This window comes from Hypanus sabinus, chromosome 1 (assembly GCF_030144855.1).
Source record: "Hypanus sabinus isolate sHypSab1 chromosome 1, sHypSab1.hap1, whole genome shotgun sequence".
Lineage (NCBI taxonomy): Eukaryota > Metazoa > Chordata > Chondrichthyes > Myliobatiformes > Dasyatidae > Hypanus > Hypanus sabinus.
In genome coordinates, this window is record NC_082706.1 from 189,739,096 (window position 1) to 189,756,872 (window position 17,777).

The following is a 17,777-nucleotide window of genomic DNA, read 5'->3' on the forward strand; positions in this document are numbered from 1 at the left end:
GCTTCACAGTCATTGTAGTCTTTCTCGGGGTAAACACACGTATAAAGCGGGTATCTTTTTTTCGTAAAAGCAAAAATCCCCTTTGGTTAGCGAAAACAGGTACTAATGCAAGTCTTTCGTAACAGCGAACGTTCAAAAAGTGAGGGCCACCTGTACATTTTTTTCCTCTAAGAACTCTGTGTGCACTTACAGGGAGTGGCTGCTTTATCAAGTACACCTGTTCATTAATGCAAATATCTAAGCAGCCAATCATGCAGCAGCAATTCAACACATTTAAAAAAAACATGTAGACACAGTCAAGAAGTTCAGTTGTTGTTCAGACCAAACATCAGAATGGAAAAGAAATGTGATCTAAGTGATTTTGACCGTGGAATGATTGTTGGTGCCAGACGGGGTGGTTTGAGTATCTCAGGAAATGCTGATCTGGGAATTTTTATGCACAGCAGCCTCTAGAGTTTACAGAGAACTGTGCAAATATCAAGAGACATCTAGTGAGCGGCAGCTGTGTGTGTGTGAAAAAAGACCTTGTTAATGAGAGATGTCAGAGGAGAATGGCCAATCTGGTTCAAGCTGACAGGAAAGCGACAGTAACCATAATAACCACACATCACAACAGTGGTGTGCAGAGGAGCATCTCTGAATACACATGTCAAACCTCTAAGCAGGTGGGCTACAGCAGCAGTAAACCATGAGCATACACTCAGTGGACAGTTTATTAAGTATCTAATGAAGTGGCCACTGAGTGTTTGCTGGAGCAGGAATAGAACCCGAGTTAAGGTAATCCATTTCAGGCCTCTGACACATTCACAATAATCAGACAGGCATTTGATAATTTATCGTTGCATCCTTTGTTAACATGCTGATCAGCTTCTGCATTTATGACAGTAATGTATCCCAATCCAGAAATTTTTTTGGTCCAGCTGTTTCAAACTTGCTTCTTTCAATAGCAGTGAAAAGCAAGTTCAGATAGAATAATCTAAAATATCAGAGACATTTGCTGTATGTCTTAGTAGCTTAAAGGCTATTGTGATCTGATATTGTGGTTTTGGTCATAAGCACATTTAGAGATAATGTCAGATCAAACTCATATCCTATTGGTCTGTTGCAGGAAATTAAAACAATTTGACCGAACTCATTTTCACATGATGAAATTCACATGAAAAACTTAAAGTTATACCTACCTGAAGAACGTATGATGCTCAATGCACACTTTCCACAATCTTTTGGCCGCTTTGTGGTTTGGAAGTTTAAATCCAATAGTGCTCTCAAACTGTTCGTGCTAAGAGGGAAAAACAACATCTCAAACTTTGGGAAAATTGATATAACTACCACACATGGCAAGTCAGTGTAGTCTTCACAACATTAACCATTTACTTGCACACACTTACTCATATGGTTCGTTATAATGTCTTCAGGTAGTTTTAATATCTCAGTTATTGACATATCTACTTTAATGCTTTCTATTTATCTTCCACCCGTCGCCTGTGCCACCCAAGTTTTGGAGAGTGAAAGCTTTGGGTCTGACAAACTCAAAGTATAATGGAGAATTACTGACCTCGGAGTTCAGAACCAGAATTAGGTTTAATATCACTGGCATATGTCATGAAATTTCTCATTCAGTGGCAGCAGTACATTGCAATACATAATCGTCTAAACTATAAATGACAATAAGTATATATAAAATATAAATTAAATAAGTAGCATATAAAGAGAGGGGGAGAAACTGATGTAGTGTTCATGGTTTTGTTGTCTATTCAGAAATCTGATGGTGGAGGGGAGAAAAGCAGTTCCTCAAACTTTGAGTGTGTCCATTCAGGCTTCTGTACGTCCTCCTCGATGGCAGCAATGGGAAGAGGACATGTCCTGGGTGATCAGGGTCCTTAATGATGGATGCCACCTTTTTGAAGCATCTCCTTTTGAAGGTGCTCTGGATGCTGGGGAGGCCCATGATGGAGCTGGCAGAGTTTACGACTTTCCGCCACTTTCCCGTTTCTGTGCATCACTGTGCCGTCCCCCCCCCCGCCCCCCATAGCAGACAGTGATGAAATAAGTTAGAATGCTCACTACGCTACGTCTGTAGAAACTTGTGAGTGTCGTTGGTGACATCCCAATTCTCCTCAAGCTGCTATTGTGTCTTCTTTGTAACTGCATCAATTACAAAGAACGTGCAAAATGACTACAAGGTCATAAGACATAGCAGAATTAGGCCATTTGGCCCTCAGAGTCTGCTCCACCCTCTGACCATGGCCGAATTATTTTCCCACTCAACCCCATTCTCTTGCCTTCTTCAAGTAAGCTTTGAAACCCCTGCTAATCAAGAACCTATCAACCTTCACTTTAAATATACTGCCATGGTGGCAACCTGTAGCATTGAATTCCATAGATTCACCGCCCTCTGGCCAAAGAAATTTCTCCACAGTATGTTCTAAAGGGATGTCCTTCTATATTGAGGCTGTGACCTCTCGTCCAAGACTCTCCAATTATTGGAAACATCCTCTCCACCTCCACTCTATCTAGGCCTTTTAATACTCAATACAAATTTGGTGCCCATTCATTCCGTCGGAAAAGTCAAACAAGCAGGAAGCCAGTTTTCAAGGCAACAGGCACTGCGGCCTTCCCTGACAATACCTGCCTTCAAAAGCCTAGCAGACCTGTAGCATAAATGGAATGCTCTGGATTCACAAACAAAAAAAAAAAAATGCATGATTCCTTGCACACTTAGTTTTTAGTCAAAAAGTGGTAATGAAATTTAACTTCTTGTTAATCCACTCATGAGGAAAGCTGTTGGCAACAGAAAGCAATTCTCTTTTTTCCCCTCTTAACTGTACAGGATAGGAAAGAACAGCACTATTTTAGGAAGGCATTTGTTAAGGACAGATAAGGGACTTAGCAGTGCAGTGGCAGTGACATGAATCTACTTCAATCGTTTCAAGTGTGTTCCAGCACTATCTAAGTACTTTGTCATGCAAACACTAATTCCTAAATGTAGAAACCACTTCATAATATACATAACCATTTCTTGATACTTATTGCTCATTTATTTTTTTCTGTATGTTAGTCTCCCCTTTCGCTGTGATATATGTGACACCTCTGTGTCCATTGTTAGTGAGAGAGATAGAGAGCCTGTGGCATGTCAAACTGTTGGGCAAGCTTTAGTTTTTGTTGACTGCAGGTCATGGTCTCTCTTTGGGGGTTTGCTGTTGCTTGGTTGGTGGTGGGCATTGACGCTTTCTGCTGAAATGGGTGGAGGGGGAGGTTGATGCTTTGGCTTGGGAGGAGGCTTTGGGGTTCCACTGCTTTTCTGTTGTTTATTCTTTGGAGTTCTCTTCTGTTTTTCACGGCTGTCTATGAAGAGTAAGAGTTTCAGGTCGTATACTGTATCCATTCCCTGATATTAAAATGGAACCACTTGAACCATTTTTGTATTTGCACAGTGGTTGAACACCCACTAATTTTATTATGGTTATTATTCAGTTATGGACTTATTGAGCATTCCTGCAAGAAAATGAAACTCAGGGTTGCATATGACGAAAGACAAATTAATTATAGCAAGTGGATGTTTACAGAAAATTTTTTGTGAAAACAAGATAAATTCCAATAGGCCATAGGAACATAAATGACAGTAAAATATTTTTTTTCCTAAAGTAGATTGAAGAGCTTGGTTTGCACTATACTGCTTTGTTCTGCATTGTTGTTGGTAGAAAACAAAAACATTCATCCAAAGTGAGCTAGAAATTTTGATATACTGCCCAAATAAATTTTAACCCAAGCAGCTTTATCAGTTGAAATTCTGATGGAATAGCGAGATTTTATTTAGTCAAATAGCCCTCTTCAGTATTTTATCTTGGATTTACATTTGCTGATAAAACAACAAGACAAAAATTGGGTAATATATTTGAAATATAGTTTTCACTGACAACATGTATTACAGATACTCACCATTTTCTGCAATTAAGATTACTTCATGTACCAAATTTCTAAATATTTGCAGAGTTGCACAAATTTGAAATTGATACTAATTCATCTAACTTGGCACTAACTATCTATGACAGGGTAATGTTGACTCATTGTGAATTTGTCTGTACTGCAGAGAGTAATAAACTGCTAATCAAAATACAAAATTAAAAATAGAGCACAGGGCTACTCATTGCACCAGAAAGGCATCTGTCAATCATCATATTGTACAGAAATAAAACTGTAATGACATCAGGTTTGAAAATGCAACATGTAAGGCTGGCACGTAGCTACTCAAAATACAAACAAAAGATGTGGCATCAATCCAAAATGACTGGCAGTGAACAGCACTTCACTGATCTGTTCCAAATGTGCTTTTGCCGGCTGAATTGTGTTGTCCTTTAGCCAGAATTGGAACATCTTTGGTAAACAAGCTGTCAAAAAACCTTTATTCAAACTTTTATTCATTCCTGGTCACCTTATTATGGGAATGATGTCACTGTTTTATAGAGGGTGCAGAGGAGATTTACCAAGATGCTCAAAGGCAAGAAAACCTGCAGATGCTGGAAATCCAAACCAGACACACACAATACAGAAGGAACGTGCAGGCCAGGTAGCATCTATGGAAAGGAGTAAACAGTCGATGTTTTGAGCCAAGACCCTTCATTGGGACTGATGATGCTATCTGGATTAGAGAGCATGTCTTATTAAGATCGGTTGAGCGAGCTTGGGTTTTTCTCTTTGGAGTGAAGGAGGATGAGAGGTGATTTGACAGAGGGTACATGATGATAAGCGGCAGAGATCAACGGGATAGCCAGAGACTTTTTCCTAGGACAGAAATGGCTAATACAAGGGAGCATAATTTTAAGGTGATTGGAGGAAAGTATGGGAGGGGATGTTCTTAATACAAAGAGTGGTGAGTGCATGGAATATCATGCCAGGTGTGATGGTAGAGGCAGGGACATTTAAGAATTGCTTAGAAGGGCACATTGATGATGAAAAAAAATGGTGGACTACATAGGAGTGAAGGGTCAGATTGATTTGAGAGTACATTATAAGGTCAGCACAACATTGTGGGCCGAAGGGCCTGTACTGTGCTGTAGTACTCTATGTTTTAGTTAAATATTATTAATAAATAGTAGACCAGCACATCATAATTGAGATGCCTTAAGGTCTACCTCTTGCATTTGGCATGATCAGACTCATTATCTTATTTATTTCAAAGAACACTTGAATTTCTGTGCCTTTCTCTTTTTAGCAGCAAGGCAGGCTCAGAATTTGCTTCACAATGCCCCAGAATCTGTTGGCAGATGTGAGCTGCACATATTCACTGCTGACCTACTAACAGTTTCCACCAACATCCTGTGTCTCCCTTAGTGAGAACTTGCTCAAGGAAACTAGCCTATGCTCAGTTGCAGGGCCATCTGTGATATAAATAGCTCCACGTGGTGGGGGTGGAACACAGAGCAGAACATGCCACATCCACAATACAGGTGTAAACAGCACTGAAAATCTTTCAGCCACTTATGTTACTATTACTGAAACTAAGCCAAACTACTCCCAAAATTCAAATAGTTAAAATATTTCAAAAAATCAAAACAGTTAAAAGATTTAAACTACAAAAACAGAGCCCCGCAGCTATTTGTTCTTATAGAAAATAGTGAACTCCCTGTGACAGACACGAGTCTGTAGCAGATTGCTCAACATCAGAATGCAATTGAAGAAAGGCCAGGGAATAGCTGCCTGCAGATTCATGACTTATGTGGTATGGAAATCCCAAATTTCCTGGCAGAGGAGAAGCCTGCAGCTGGATACAGAGCTGCCAACATACTCTTACTGAATCCAGGCCACCTACTCTTGAACATCCAACAATGAAGTTACAAGCTGGGCTACTCGACTTACAGAGTTATTTTTGTCGTACATCTTAAAATATGGAAATGTTTCAAACCATGAACATCCCACTGGAGAAACCATTAAAATAGATCTCCTGGAATTTTGTGGAAATAAAACAAGTATTATATTTTAAGTGTTTCTGATAGAGACAGCTACAGAAGCGTATGATCAATCTCTTGCAGAAAAAAGATTGTTAATCAACAATATTAGGTCTTTATTCTTTGGAGCATAGAAGGTTGAGGGGGGGACTTGATAGAGGTATTTAAAATTATGAGGGGGGATAGATAGAGTCGGACAGGCTTTTTCCATTGAGAATAGGGGAGATTCAAACAAGAGGACATGATTTGAGAATTAGGGGGCAAAAAAGTTTAAGGATAACATGAGGGGGAATTTCTTTACTCAGAGAGTGGTAGCTGTGTGGAACGAGCTTCCAGTAGAAGTGGTAGAGGCCGGTTCGGTATTGTCAGTTAAAGTACAATTGGATTGGTATATGCTCAGGAAAGGAATGGAGGGTTATGGGCTGAGTGCAGGTCGGTGGGACTAGGTGAGAGTAAGCATTTGGCACGGACTAGAAGGGCTGAGATGGCCTGTTTCTGTGCTGTAATTGTTACATGGTTATATTAAGAATTATGTAATATAGTGTTTTAAGAATTATAATTTAATATAACGCTTATGTGATAGGGACTATTATTACATTCTTAAATAATGCAGTATTTAAAAGCAACTTCTAAACAACCACATGAACAGAAATTAAGCTATTGCAATGAACAGAGGGGATGTCAAAGTGTTTGTAGTGCAGAGAACGCACAATCAGGGCTGGTGGTAGAGGCAGATACATTAGAGACATTTAAAACAGGCACATGGATGAAAGAGAAATGGAGGACTACTTGGGAGGGGAGGGTTAGATTCATCTTGGAGTACAGTGCCTACAAAAAGTACTTCCCTCCCTCTGGATTTTTTCGTGTTTTATTGTTTTCCAACATTGAACCACAGTGGATTTCATTTGGCTTTTTTGACACTGATCAACAGAAAAAGACATGTGTCAAAGTGAAAAAAGATCTCTATATAGTGATCTAAGTTAATTAAAAATATAAAACACAGAATAATTGATTGCACAAGTATTCACCCCCTTCAAGTCAGTATTTAGTAGGTACACCTTTGGCAGCAATTACAGCCTTGAGTTTTGTGGATAGGTCTCTATTGGCTCTGCACATCCGGGCACTGTAAAATTTCCCAATTATTCTTTAGAAAACCGCTCTCAGATTGCATGGGGATCTTGAGTGAACAGCCCTTTTCAAGTCCAACCACAAATTCTCAATTAGATTGAGGTCTGGATCCTGACTTGGCCATTCCAGGACATTAACTTTGTTGTTTTTAAGCCATTTTTGTGTAGCTTTGGCTTTACGCTTGGGATCATTTTCTTGCTGGAAAACGAATCTTTTTCCAAGTCACAGTTCTCTTGCAGACTGCATCAGGTTTTCCCTGTATTTTGCTGCATTCATTTTACCCTCTACCTTCACAAGCCTTCCAGGGCCTAGTGCAGTGAAGCATCCCACAGCACGATGCAGACACCACCATGCTTCATAGTAGGTTTTTGATGATGTGCAGCGTGAGGCTTACACCAAATATAACTTCAGCTGGATGGCCAAAAACCTCAATTTTGGTTTTATCATACCATAGAACCTTCTTCCAGCTGACTTCAGAGTCTCCCACATGCTTTCTGGCAAACTCTAACTGAGATTTCATGGGAGTTTTTTTCCCCCAACAATGGCTTTCTCTTTGCCACTCTCCCATAAAGCTGCAACTGGTGAAGCACCCGGTCAACGGTTGTTTTATGTGCAGTCTCTTCCATCTCAGCCACTGTCGCTGTTTGGCCTTAACACTGCCATGTGTCATTGGATTCTGGCTTTCTTGACAGAGAGACCACAGTCAGTTTGTGTTGGCAGGAACATCTCTGACTCCATCACACTGAACACTGGATCCCCACAAGGCTGTGTGCTCAGCCCATTGCTGTTTACATTGCTAACACATGACTGTGCAGCCAGATTCAAGGGGAACCTGATCATTAAATTTGCTGATGATACCACAGTGGTGGGGCTCATCAGCAAAAATGATGAAACATTGTACATTGTCAAACATCTAGAGAGCTGGTGCAGTGACAACAACTTGATGCTTAATGTCACCAAAACCAAGGAGATGATCGTCAATTTCAGATGGTCTCAGCCCGAGCACACACCCTTCAGCATCAGCAGCTCCACAGTGGAGAGAGTGGAAAACATTAAGTTCCTTGGGGTGCAGATCTCGGACAATCTCACCTGGTCCAGGAACACCAGGATTGTGAAATGGGCCCAGCAGAGAGTGCACTTCCTGGGGAAACTTAAACAAGCATCATTACCCACTAACACCTTAACTACATTCTACAGAGGCGTGGTTGAGAGTGTGCTGACTTTTTGCATCACAACCTGGTACTCCAGCTGCAGTGCTGCCGACAAAAAGGCCTTGCAGAGGGTGGTTAGGGGAGCAGAGAAGGTTATTGGGGTCTCCCTACCTTCTATCCAAGACCCCTTTCAGTCGATGCCTCCAGAAAACACAGTACATCATTAAAGACCCCTCACACCCTCTCCATGAACTGTTTGTTCTTCTGCCATCAGGCAAACGTTACAGAAGCATCAAAACAAAAACCACAAGGCTACTAAACAGCTTCCTCCCACAGGCAGCTAAATAGCTGCTCTACCTGACTCTGCTTTGGACACTTTTAACTTGCACTGGACACTTATAACTTGATTTTAACCGACATGTGGCTGTTGTGTTTTACTATTTATTGTTGTGTTTACTATTTATTGTTGCGTTTGTTATGTTATGATTGCACTTGCCCCTGGGAAACGCTGTCTCATTCTGCCCTGTAGAGCTGATGTACGATCAGAATGACAATAAAGTTTTTGAATCTTGAATCTTGAAACTCCTCCAGAGTTGTCATAAGCATTTTGGTGGCCTCCCTCACTAGTCCCCTTCTTACATGGCCACTCAGTCTTTTAGTGCGGCCTGCACTGGGCAAATTTACAGCTGTGCTTTACAGTATATTCTTTCCATTTCTTGATAACTGACTTAACTGTACTCCAAGGGATATTCAGTGATTTGGAGATTTTCTTCTATTCATCTCCTGACTTGTACTTTTCAAAAACCTTTTCGTGGAGTTGCTTGGAGTGTTCTTTTGTCTTCATGGTGTAGTTTTTGCCACCTTCCAGATACAGGTGTATTTTTACAATCAATTGAAACACCTCGACTGCACATGGTATTATGTGGTTTCTAAAATCAATTGGCTGCACTAGTAGTGATTTGGTGTGTCATATGAAAGGGGGTGATTACTTATACAATCAATTATTTTGTGTTTTATATTTGTAATTAATTTAGATTACTTTGTAGAGATTGGTTTTCACTTGACGCGAAAGGTCTTTTTCCATCAATCACTGTCAAAAAATGCCAAATTAAACCCACTGTGATTCAATGTTGTAACGCATTAAAACATGAAAACTTCCAAATGGGGTGACTACTTTTTATAGGCACTGTAGGTTAAAAAGTTGGCACAACATCACGGGCCCTGAGACCTGTAATGTTTTATACTGTTCTATGAATGTGTTTATGTGGAGTTAATGTTGGAAAGATATCTGTTTAAGAGCCAACAGGACTCAACAGTCACTTTCCACTCTGTACAACTGTCTAGTTGTGACACAGTAGAGTTGGTGCCTCACAGCTTCAATTCAATTCTGATCTCCAGTACTGTCTTTATGGAGTTTGCATGTTCTCACTGGCTGTCTAGTTTCCTGCCACATCCCAAAGAGATACACTGTATATGCAAGTGAGAGATGCTGGCAAAATGGAGAAATCAGGTTAATGGAAAGTTAGAGAGGAATGAGATTGCTTTGTGAACTACCCTCCTCCTATGTCATAAGTGAAACACCATACCTTTTCTGCAGAGAACCCAGACAGCAGTTCAGTTATTTATTAATTACTTTCAGATCTTGTTTGCAACTTAAGTGATCCAAGTAAATCCAAAGCTTACATTTGAACTTACTTCACTGGGCCGGATTTTGATATAAAAGTTGTTCCTTTTGTATGAGATCTTGAGAACCTTAGGCCAGGCAAATCTGTTTATTCTCAATCGGTCTCTGTAGATGAGCAGCCCACTTGCACACACGCCAAGCATAATATCAACTCCTTCCGAATCCTTGCAAAGCAAAACACTGACATGTAATTTTAATCATCACTAAACACAAAATTTTATAAAATATTGTAGTGTTGTTATTCAAAATTACAAAACAGCAATGGCCGACCTGAAATTATATCTGAACCTGCAAGCATCTCAGTGCAGAGGGTTTCAAAGCTTATAGAACATCAGAAATCAGGTGGAACAATTCCGCCAGGCTCCAGTGGATAGAGGGTTGAGTACTTCTGATATTGGGCTGCTGCCAAAAACTAGTCCACAATTTTGTACTTCAGTTGCAGAAGTCACCACAGATCTGGAGTACCATCTAACTGCCCAGTCTTCATAACCTGATAGTAAAACCATGGGCTCTACTCTGGATGTTGTGAGTCTTGTATTAATGAACTCTTGCCAGTGGAATAACCTCCATGATTTTATTAGTCAAATATCAGAAACACGTCAGAATTGTTGGCATGCGTATGGTAACTCTGGCAGAATACCTGAAGCTGATGGTTATATCTACCACATTTATCCAATTCCCACCAACTTTACCTCAGCAGATCAAGAGAACTTGAAAGAAAGGCCCAAACAGAAAAGATTTTACAGATGCTGGAAATCAGAGCAACACACACAAGATGCTGGAGGAACTCAGCAGATCAGGCAGCATCTATGGAAATGAATAAACTATTGAACAAAGTCCCAATAAAGGGTCTTGACTTGAAACGTAGACTGTTTATTCCTCTCCATATACCTGGCTATCTTCCAGCAAGATATAGTCTTGAGTCAAACTTCTATTTAGATGAGCAGTTCATCTGCTGAGTTTCTCCAACATTTTGTGCGTGTTATTTAAAAAAAGCTACAAGTTTCTTCAAGAACTACAGCCAGAAAGCCAACACCCAGTAAGCCAACATAACAGTGGATGGGAGTGGGGAAAAGGGCTTGCTAGTTTTGCTGTGTTGTTTTGTTGCTGTTTTTCTGCTGAGCATTGCTGGTGTGGCATGTTGGTGCCCAAAACGCTACCCCCAGCACATCCTCAGGTTGTGTTGGTTGTTAATACAAACAACACATTTTACTGCATGCTTTCATGTATGTGAGATAAATTAATGAATTTGAATCTCCTGCTGATCCTTCACCATTGCTCAATACCTCTGGTTTCAACTGCCATAATACACTGCTGGCCAACTTTTTGTTTTCTGCCTTCTGTAATTTGAAACTCATCCAAAACCAATCTCACTCACATCATCCCACCAACATACTCTCCCCTCCCTCATTCAGTGCCTGTTGATTTAAAATTAGACCATGTTTAGGATAGAGTCAAAGCTTTACCTGAACCTCAAATCCCTCCATCTTTCAGCCCCCAAGGAAATTTTTCCTTGGAATGTAGAAGATTGACAGGCGATTTGATAGAGTTATACAAAATTATGAGGAGTATAGATAGGGTAAATGCAAGCAGGCTTTTTCCACTGAGGTTGGGTGAGACTACAACTAGAGACCATGGGTTAAGGGTGAATGGTGAGAAGTTTAAGGGGAACATGAGGGGAAACTTCTTCACTCAGAGTGGTGAGAGTGTGGAATGAACTGCCGGTGTAAGTGGTGCATGCGAGCTGAATTTCAACATTGAAGAGAAGTTTGGATAGGTACATGGCTGGTAGAGGTATGGAGGGCCATGGTCCTATTGCAGGCTGATGGAAGTAAGCATTTTAAATGATTTGACATGGAATAGAAGGGTTGTTTCTGTGCTGTACTTTTCTATGAGTATATCTTACTCCTTTCTATTTCCTTATATCACTCCTTCAAACCTATCTTTTGAGCAGACTTTTAGAAACTTTTAGAAACCTATACTCAGTTTATATTTAGAAAAGATAATTAAACAAAACAATGAATGTTGGAAATACTCAGCAAATTCGTAAGTATCTGGGAATGTTTCAAGTTAATAACCTCATCCATGGATAATACCCAACTTGCAGCATTTTCATTTTCTATTGCACATTTCCAGTATCTGCTGCACTTTACATCTGCCTGATAACAGCTCTGTGAAGAGGTAAGGAATACTCTACGGAACTTAATGAGCTTTATAAATGCAAATTGAGTAAGACCCTTGAAATAAACCTGGTAATCGATCGTCAGAGTTGGGCAAGTAGTCAGTAACCTGCTGCTGATCAACCTGCCAGCTTATCGCAACAGCCTAGAAAAGACCTCCAAGGGTGACTGGAGAGTTGGAACCACACATAGGCAATGCCAGATGGATCTGTAACCCAATTCATAACAAGTGACAATAACAAAATGCTGGAGGAACTCAGCAGGTCAGGCAGCACCTGTGGAGAGGAATAAACAGTTGATGTTTTGGGCCGAGACCCTTCGTCCCTAACAAGTGAACTGTCCTTGGCTGGATATAAGCAGTAGGCAACTTGCTAATGCCCTTTTCAATGAGCCACTTTGTTTTAGCCTGTTGGGCTACAATGACTTCTAGACATAAAGTTATGTTTCCAAAATAATGAATTCTGCCAACCCGTGTCTAAAGAATTTAGATCAAGGCAAAGTGCAGGTTTTGATCAGGAAAGTAGACAGGTTAAAGGAAATCAGCAGGATTCCACGTTGGAGTATAACATGGGGAATTATTTATTTATGCTATTTTATTGAGATACAGTGCAGAATAGGCCCTCTGTTCCTTCGAGCCATGGTACCCAGCAATCCCCTGACCTAACTAGCCTTATTATGGGACAATTTACAATAACCAATTAAACTACCGACCGGTATGTCTTTAGACTCTGGGAGGAAACTGGAGCACCTGAAGGAAACTCACATGGTCGTGGGGAGAATGTATCAACTCTTAACAGGCAGTGGTAGGTATTAAACCTGAGTTGCCAGTACTGTAAAGCATTGTGCTAACCACTATGCTACCAGATCTGCAGAGTAAAGCAAGTATTTTCCTTTCAGGAATCAGTGCCGCAGGTTCTACACTTGATGGTGCTTATTACGGTTAAATATAAACAGTAACTGAAAAAATTGGACTTTTATTAGCACCCCTCACTTCTACTTCAGCAATGACAATGAAGTCTGGTCATGATTATGATGTAGGAAGCATGGCAATTTGAATTCAGCAACCTTCTGCACACAGCAAGATGGTAACATGCTTGGATAACCTATTTTGATGAGGTCAATTGAGTGATAAATATCAGGCAGAACCCTGAGGTTTACATCCCCTCGTTTCCCCTGAAATCATAGCAATGGATATTCTACCTCTATCTGAGACAGTAGATTGGATCTCATTTCAATACCTCATCTTAGGCAGTACAACAGTCCTTCTGGGCTACAGATTGTTAACCTAGATTTCTGACCACCTTGCTTGAACGGACAAGCTCCTCACACAAGTGGTACCAGCTGAGTTGCAGCTAGCATTAATTTTTCATCGTACTTGACATAGCCCTGTGTCTGCATGTTTGGTTTGTGATTATGCATCAGGCATAGGCAGAGGCCAAGTACCTGTAAATTGCATGCATCGCAAAACATCTACATGAATTGTAGGTACAAGATTTACCCTACTAATGAAAAACGTGGAGGATACAGCCCAGTCCATCACAGGCAAAGCCCTTCCCACCACTGTGCACATCTACAAGGGGTGCTGCCAACAAGTACCCTACAATCTATGTTCTATGTAATTTTAGGCAGTTTCTAGAGTAGGTTACACGGTCGGCACAACATTGTAGGCTGGAAGGGCCTGTAATGTGCTGTAGATTTCTAAGCTCTAATCGTGAAACTCCTAAGCTAGTGTGGATAAATTCACACACCTTAACTCTGAACTGATTCCATAACCTACTGACTCACTTTCAATGACTTTACAACTCAAGGTTTCAGTATTATTTATTTTTTTGTATTTCCGCAGTTTGCCTTTTGCACATTGGTTGTCAGTCTTTGTGTGCAACTTTTATTTGTTTCTATTGTATTTCTTTGTTCAACTGTGAATGCTTGCAAGAAAATGAATCTCAGGGTAGCGTACAGTGACATATACATAGCTTGACAATAAATTTACATTGAACTTTTACATTTAAACTCGGCTGCTCTCTGTATTCATTTCACATTACTCTGTGGCAACGAAGGACTGTTGGAACTAATCAAAGTTCATGAACTGTTGTGTGGTCTGTACATTTCTAATGAAACAGCAAAGTACTTGCTGATTCCATTTATACTGTAGGCTAGTACTTTGATGGTTATCTGATTGATCAAAGTAATGCTCATTTCCTTCCTTTCTCTAATCAGCTCTTATATTTATACAGCTGAACTGACAGACAGAAAAGAGTTCCAATCAACTGGAATAAAACAGCTGTATCTCCAGCACTGTGTTTTTTGGTTCAGTTTCACTATTGGTAAGAATTTCATTTTTAGCAAATTAAACTCTGCAGCAGTAAACATGTCGGTCTATTCAAGCAGAGATGAAAAGATTCTGAAATGACAACACTGCGTTTAGGTGTACCTTGGCATGATGCAAGTCCACTCCATACATAGACAGCTTTTTGGCATTTTCCAAATAATGCATTTCTGCTTCTGCAGGTGACATGCCCCTAAAAAATATCAACAACAATTAGAACTTTATTCATTTCATTTACCAAGTTCAGCATTTTGAATGTTACAAATCTATCCAAAAATGTAAAAAGAAACCCTCTCCAACTGTGTGCATTTTCATGCATAGCCATGCATCCTATGTAACCACATAACAATTACAGCACGGAAACAGGCCATCTCGGTCCTTCTAGTCTGTGCCGAACGCTTACTCTCACCTAGTGGTTGGTTCTCTCACCAACCTGCACTCAGCCCATAACCTTCCATTCCTTTCCTGTCCATATACCTATCCAATTTCTTTTCTTTTCATCCTCTTACAAAATAACCAGTGGTAGAAAACATTACGTATACAATGGCAATATTTATGCTTAGAAAAGAAACGTTAGATGAGAAACGAGATGCAGATGCAGGAATCTGGAGCAACAATTGCAGCATTTGTGAAAGGAACTGTCGACTTTTTGGGTGGATTCCCTGCATCAAGACCAAATACAAATGTTCCGCTCATAGGTCATTAATTACAGAGGCAGCATCCTGCATTTTGAAGACCAGGCAAGTAGGCCACATGTTTCCTAACACAAAAATCACCGGGTTAATGACAACAGATGTAACTCTAAAGTGAGATGAACTGAGGACACAGGTTCATTATTTCAAAAAGGGAAACTATAATGTCCTCAGAGAAAAGAAATGCAAGTTGCAAATAGCCAAATAAATCAGACTCTTTCTGACTTTAAACATGTAGCCAACAAGGCATAAAAAAAACGGATATTTCACACATTCATTTAGATAAAGATTCAAATCTCTGAAGAATAATTTAACCAAAACTTGAACACCTCAAGAATTAAAATTAAAAACACAAGACACTTAATACCATTGATTAGTCAGAAATGCTCCAATGTATTCAGACTGTAAGCACAGCCAACATACAACTTTGAATCCAAAATGATTTGCAGTAGGTCACTGGTAAACAACTGTTCTATATCATGGGAATTAGCATTAGTGAAGCTAATTAAATTGTTATCCACAGGAAGCACTGTGCATATTCTGTTTGCTGCTGCTGTTGTCCGCCTTTTAATTCCAGTTTAAAAAGACATAAGACAGTGGCCAAGAAAAAACATCGAGAAACATTTGATAAATTACACAATTTACAAGTTTGAGGCTTATCATAATTTGTTTTTCATAAATCTCATTTCGTAATCAATTTTATTTTTTTTTATTTGCAGGTAGTGTTGAGGGAGCAATGTGTTTGCAGAAGGATTCAGTCAGATTGTGGGAATGGGCAAAGAACTGGCACTTGGAAGGTAGTTTAGGGAATTTCATGGTCAGGGACTTTGGGAGAAGGAAGAAAGGCCGGAACTGTTGTCTAACTGGGCAGAAAATTCAGAAATAAGAGGTGCAGACAAACTTGGGAGACCTCATGCAGGATTCCCTAAAGTTTAACTTGCAGGTTGAGTCAATGGTAAGGAAAGCAAATGCAGTGTTAGCTTTCATTTTGAGAGGACTAGAACACAAAAGCAAAGATGTGATGCTAAGACTTTACAAGGCATTAATCAGACTGCATTTGGAGTATTATGTGCAGTTTTCAGCTCCTTATCTAAGAACGATGTGCTGGTATTAGAGAGTCCAACTTGAGCATGAATAGCAAAAAGTTGGCTTGTAGGTACAACAGGTTATTAAGGCAGCAAATGGAATGTTGGCCTTCATTGCTAGGGGAATTGAATTCAAGAGTAGGGAGGTCATGCTGCAACTATACAGGGTACTGGTGAGGCTGCACCTGGAGTACTGTGTGCAGTTCTGGCCTCCATACTTGAGGAAGGATATACTGGTTTTGGAGGCAGTGCAGAGGAGGGAGGTTCACCAGGTTGATTCCAGGGATGAAGGGATTAACCTATGAGGAGTGATTGATTCGCCTGGGACTATATTCTCTGGAGTTCAGAAGAATGAGAGGGGATCTTATAGAAACATACAAAATTTTGTAGGGATAGATAAGATAGAAGTAGGAAAGTTGTTTCCATTGGTAGGTGAGACTAGAACTAGGGGACATTGCCTCAAGATTAGGGGAGAAAATTTAGGATGGAGATGAGAAGAAACTGTTTTTCCCAGAGAGTGGTGAGTCTGTGGAATTCTCTGCCTAGGGAAGCAGTTGAGGCTTCTTCACTATATTTAAGATACAGTTAGATAGGTTTTTACATAGTAGGGGAATTATGGGGGAAAGGCAGGTAGATGGAGCAGACTTTATGGACAGATCAGCCATGATCTTATTGAATGGTGGCGCAGGCTCGATGGGCCGGATGGCCTACTCCTGCTCCTATTTGTTATGTTCTTATGTCCAGAGGAGGATCATGAGAATGATCCCAGATATCAAAGGGTTAGCATTTGAGGAGTGTTTGATGGCTCTGGGTCTGAACTTGCTGGAGTTTAGAAACCTATCGAATATTGAAAGACCTGGAAAGGGTGGATCTGGAGAGGATAAGATCAAAAGACATAGGAGCAGAATTCTGGCTATTCAGTCCATTGAGTCTGCTCCACCATTCCATCATGACTGATCCCGGATCTCACTCAACCCCATATCCTTTAATGCCCTGACCAATCAGGAAACTATCAATTTCCACTTTGAAGATACCCACGGACTTGGCCTCCACTGCAATCTGTGGTGAAGTGTTTGACAGATTCACTACTCTCTAACTAAAAAAAAAATCCTCCTAACCTTTGTTCTAAAAGGTCGCCCTTCAATTCTGAGGCTATATCCTCTAGTTCTGAACACCCCGCCATAGGAAACATCCTCTCCACATCCACCCTATGTAGTCCTTTCAACATTCAGTAGGTTTCAATGAGATTCCCCCCCCCCACATTCTTCTAAATTCCAGTGAGTACAGGCCCAAAGCTGCCAAACACTCTTTATATGTTAACCCCTTCTTTCCCAGAATAATCCTTGTGAACTTCCTCTGGATTCTCTCCAATGACAACACCTCGTTTCTGAGATATAGAGCCCATAACTGTTGACGATATTCAAGAGCAGTCTGACCGATGTCTTACATACCCTCAACATTATCTCATTTTTAAATTCCATTCCCCTTGAAGTAAATGCCAACATTGCATTTGCCTTCCCGACCACAGACTCAACCTGTAAATTAATCTGCGAGCCTTGCACAAGGATTCTTAAGCCCCTTTGCAC

General features: G+C 40.4%; 1 protein-coding gene across 10 annotated transcripts in view; it reads right to left on the reverse strand.

The window, feature by feature from the left end:
- The window catches only part of epb41l3a (erythrocyte membrane protein band 4.1-like 3a), a 311,655-nt gene that overhangs the window by 63,141 nt on the left and 230,737 nt on the right, over window positions 1-17,777 (reverse strand). For 9 of the 10 annotated variants that reach the window (XM_059983624.1, XM_059983609.1, XM_059983617.1 and 6 more), the window contains 3 exons: window positions 14,520-14,607; window positions 9,908-10,072; window positions 1,182-1,279 (listed from right to left, as the gene is read on the reverse strand). In XM_059983624.1, coding sequence (XP_059839607.1) covers window positions 1,182-1,279; window positions 9,908-10,072; window positions 14,520-14,607 — 351 coding nt within the window. The remainder of the gene's footprint in view (window positions 1-1,181; window positions 1,280-9,907; window positions 10,073-14,519; window positions 14,608-17,777) is intronic. The other variant, XM_059983638.1, reaches the window with a different exon arrangement.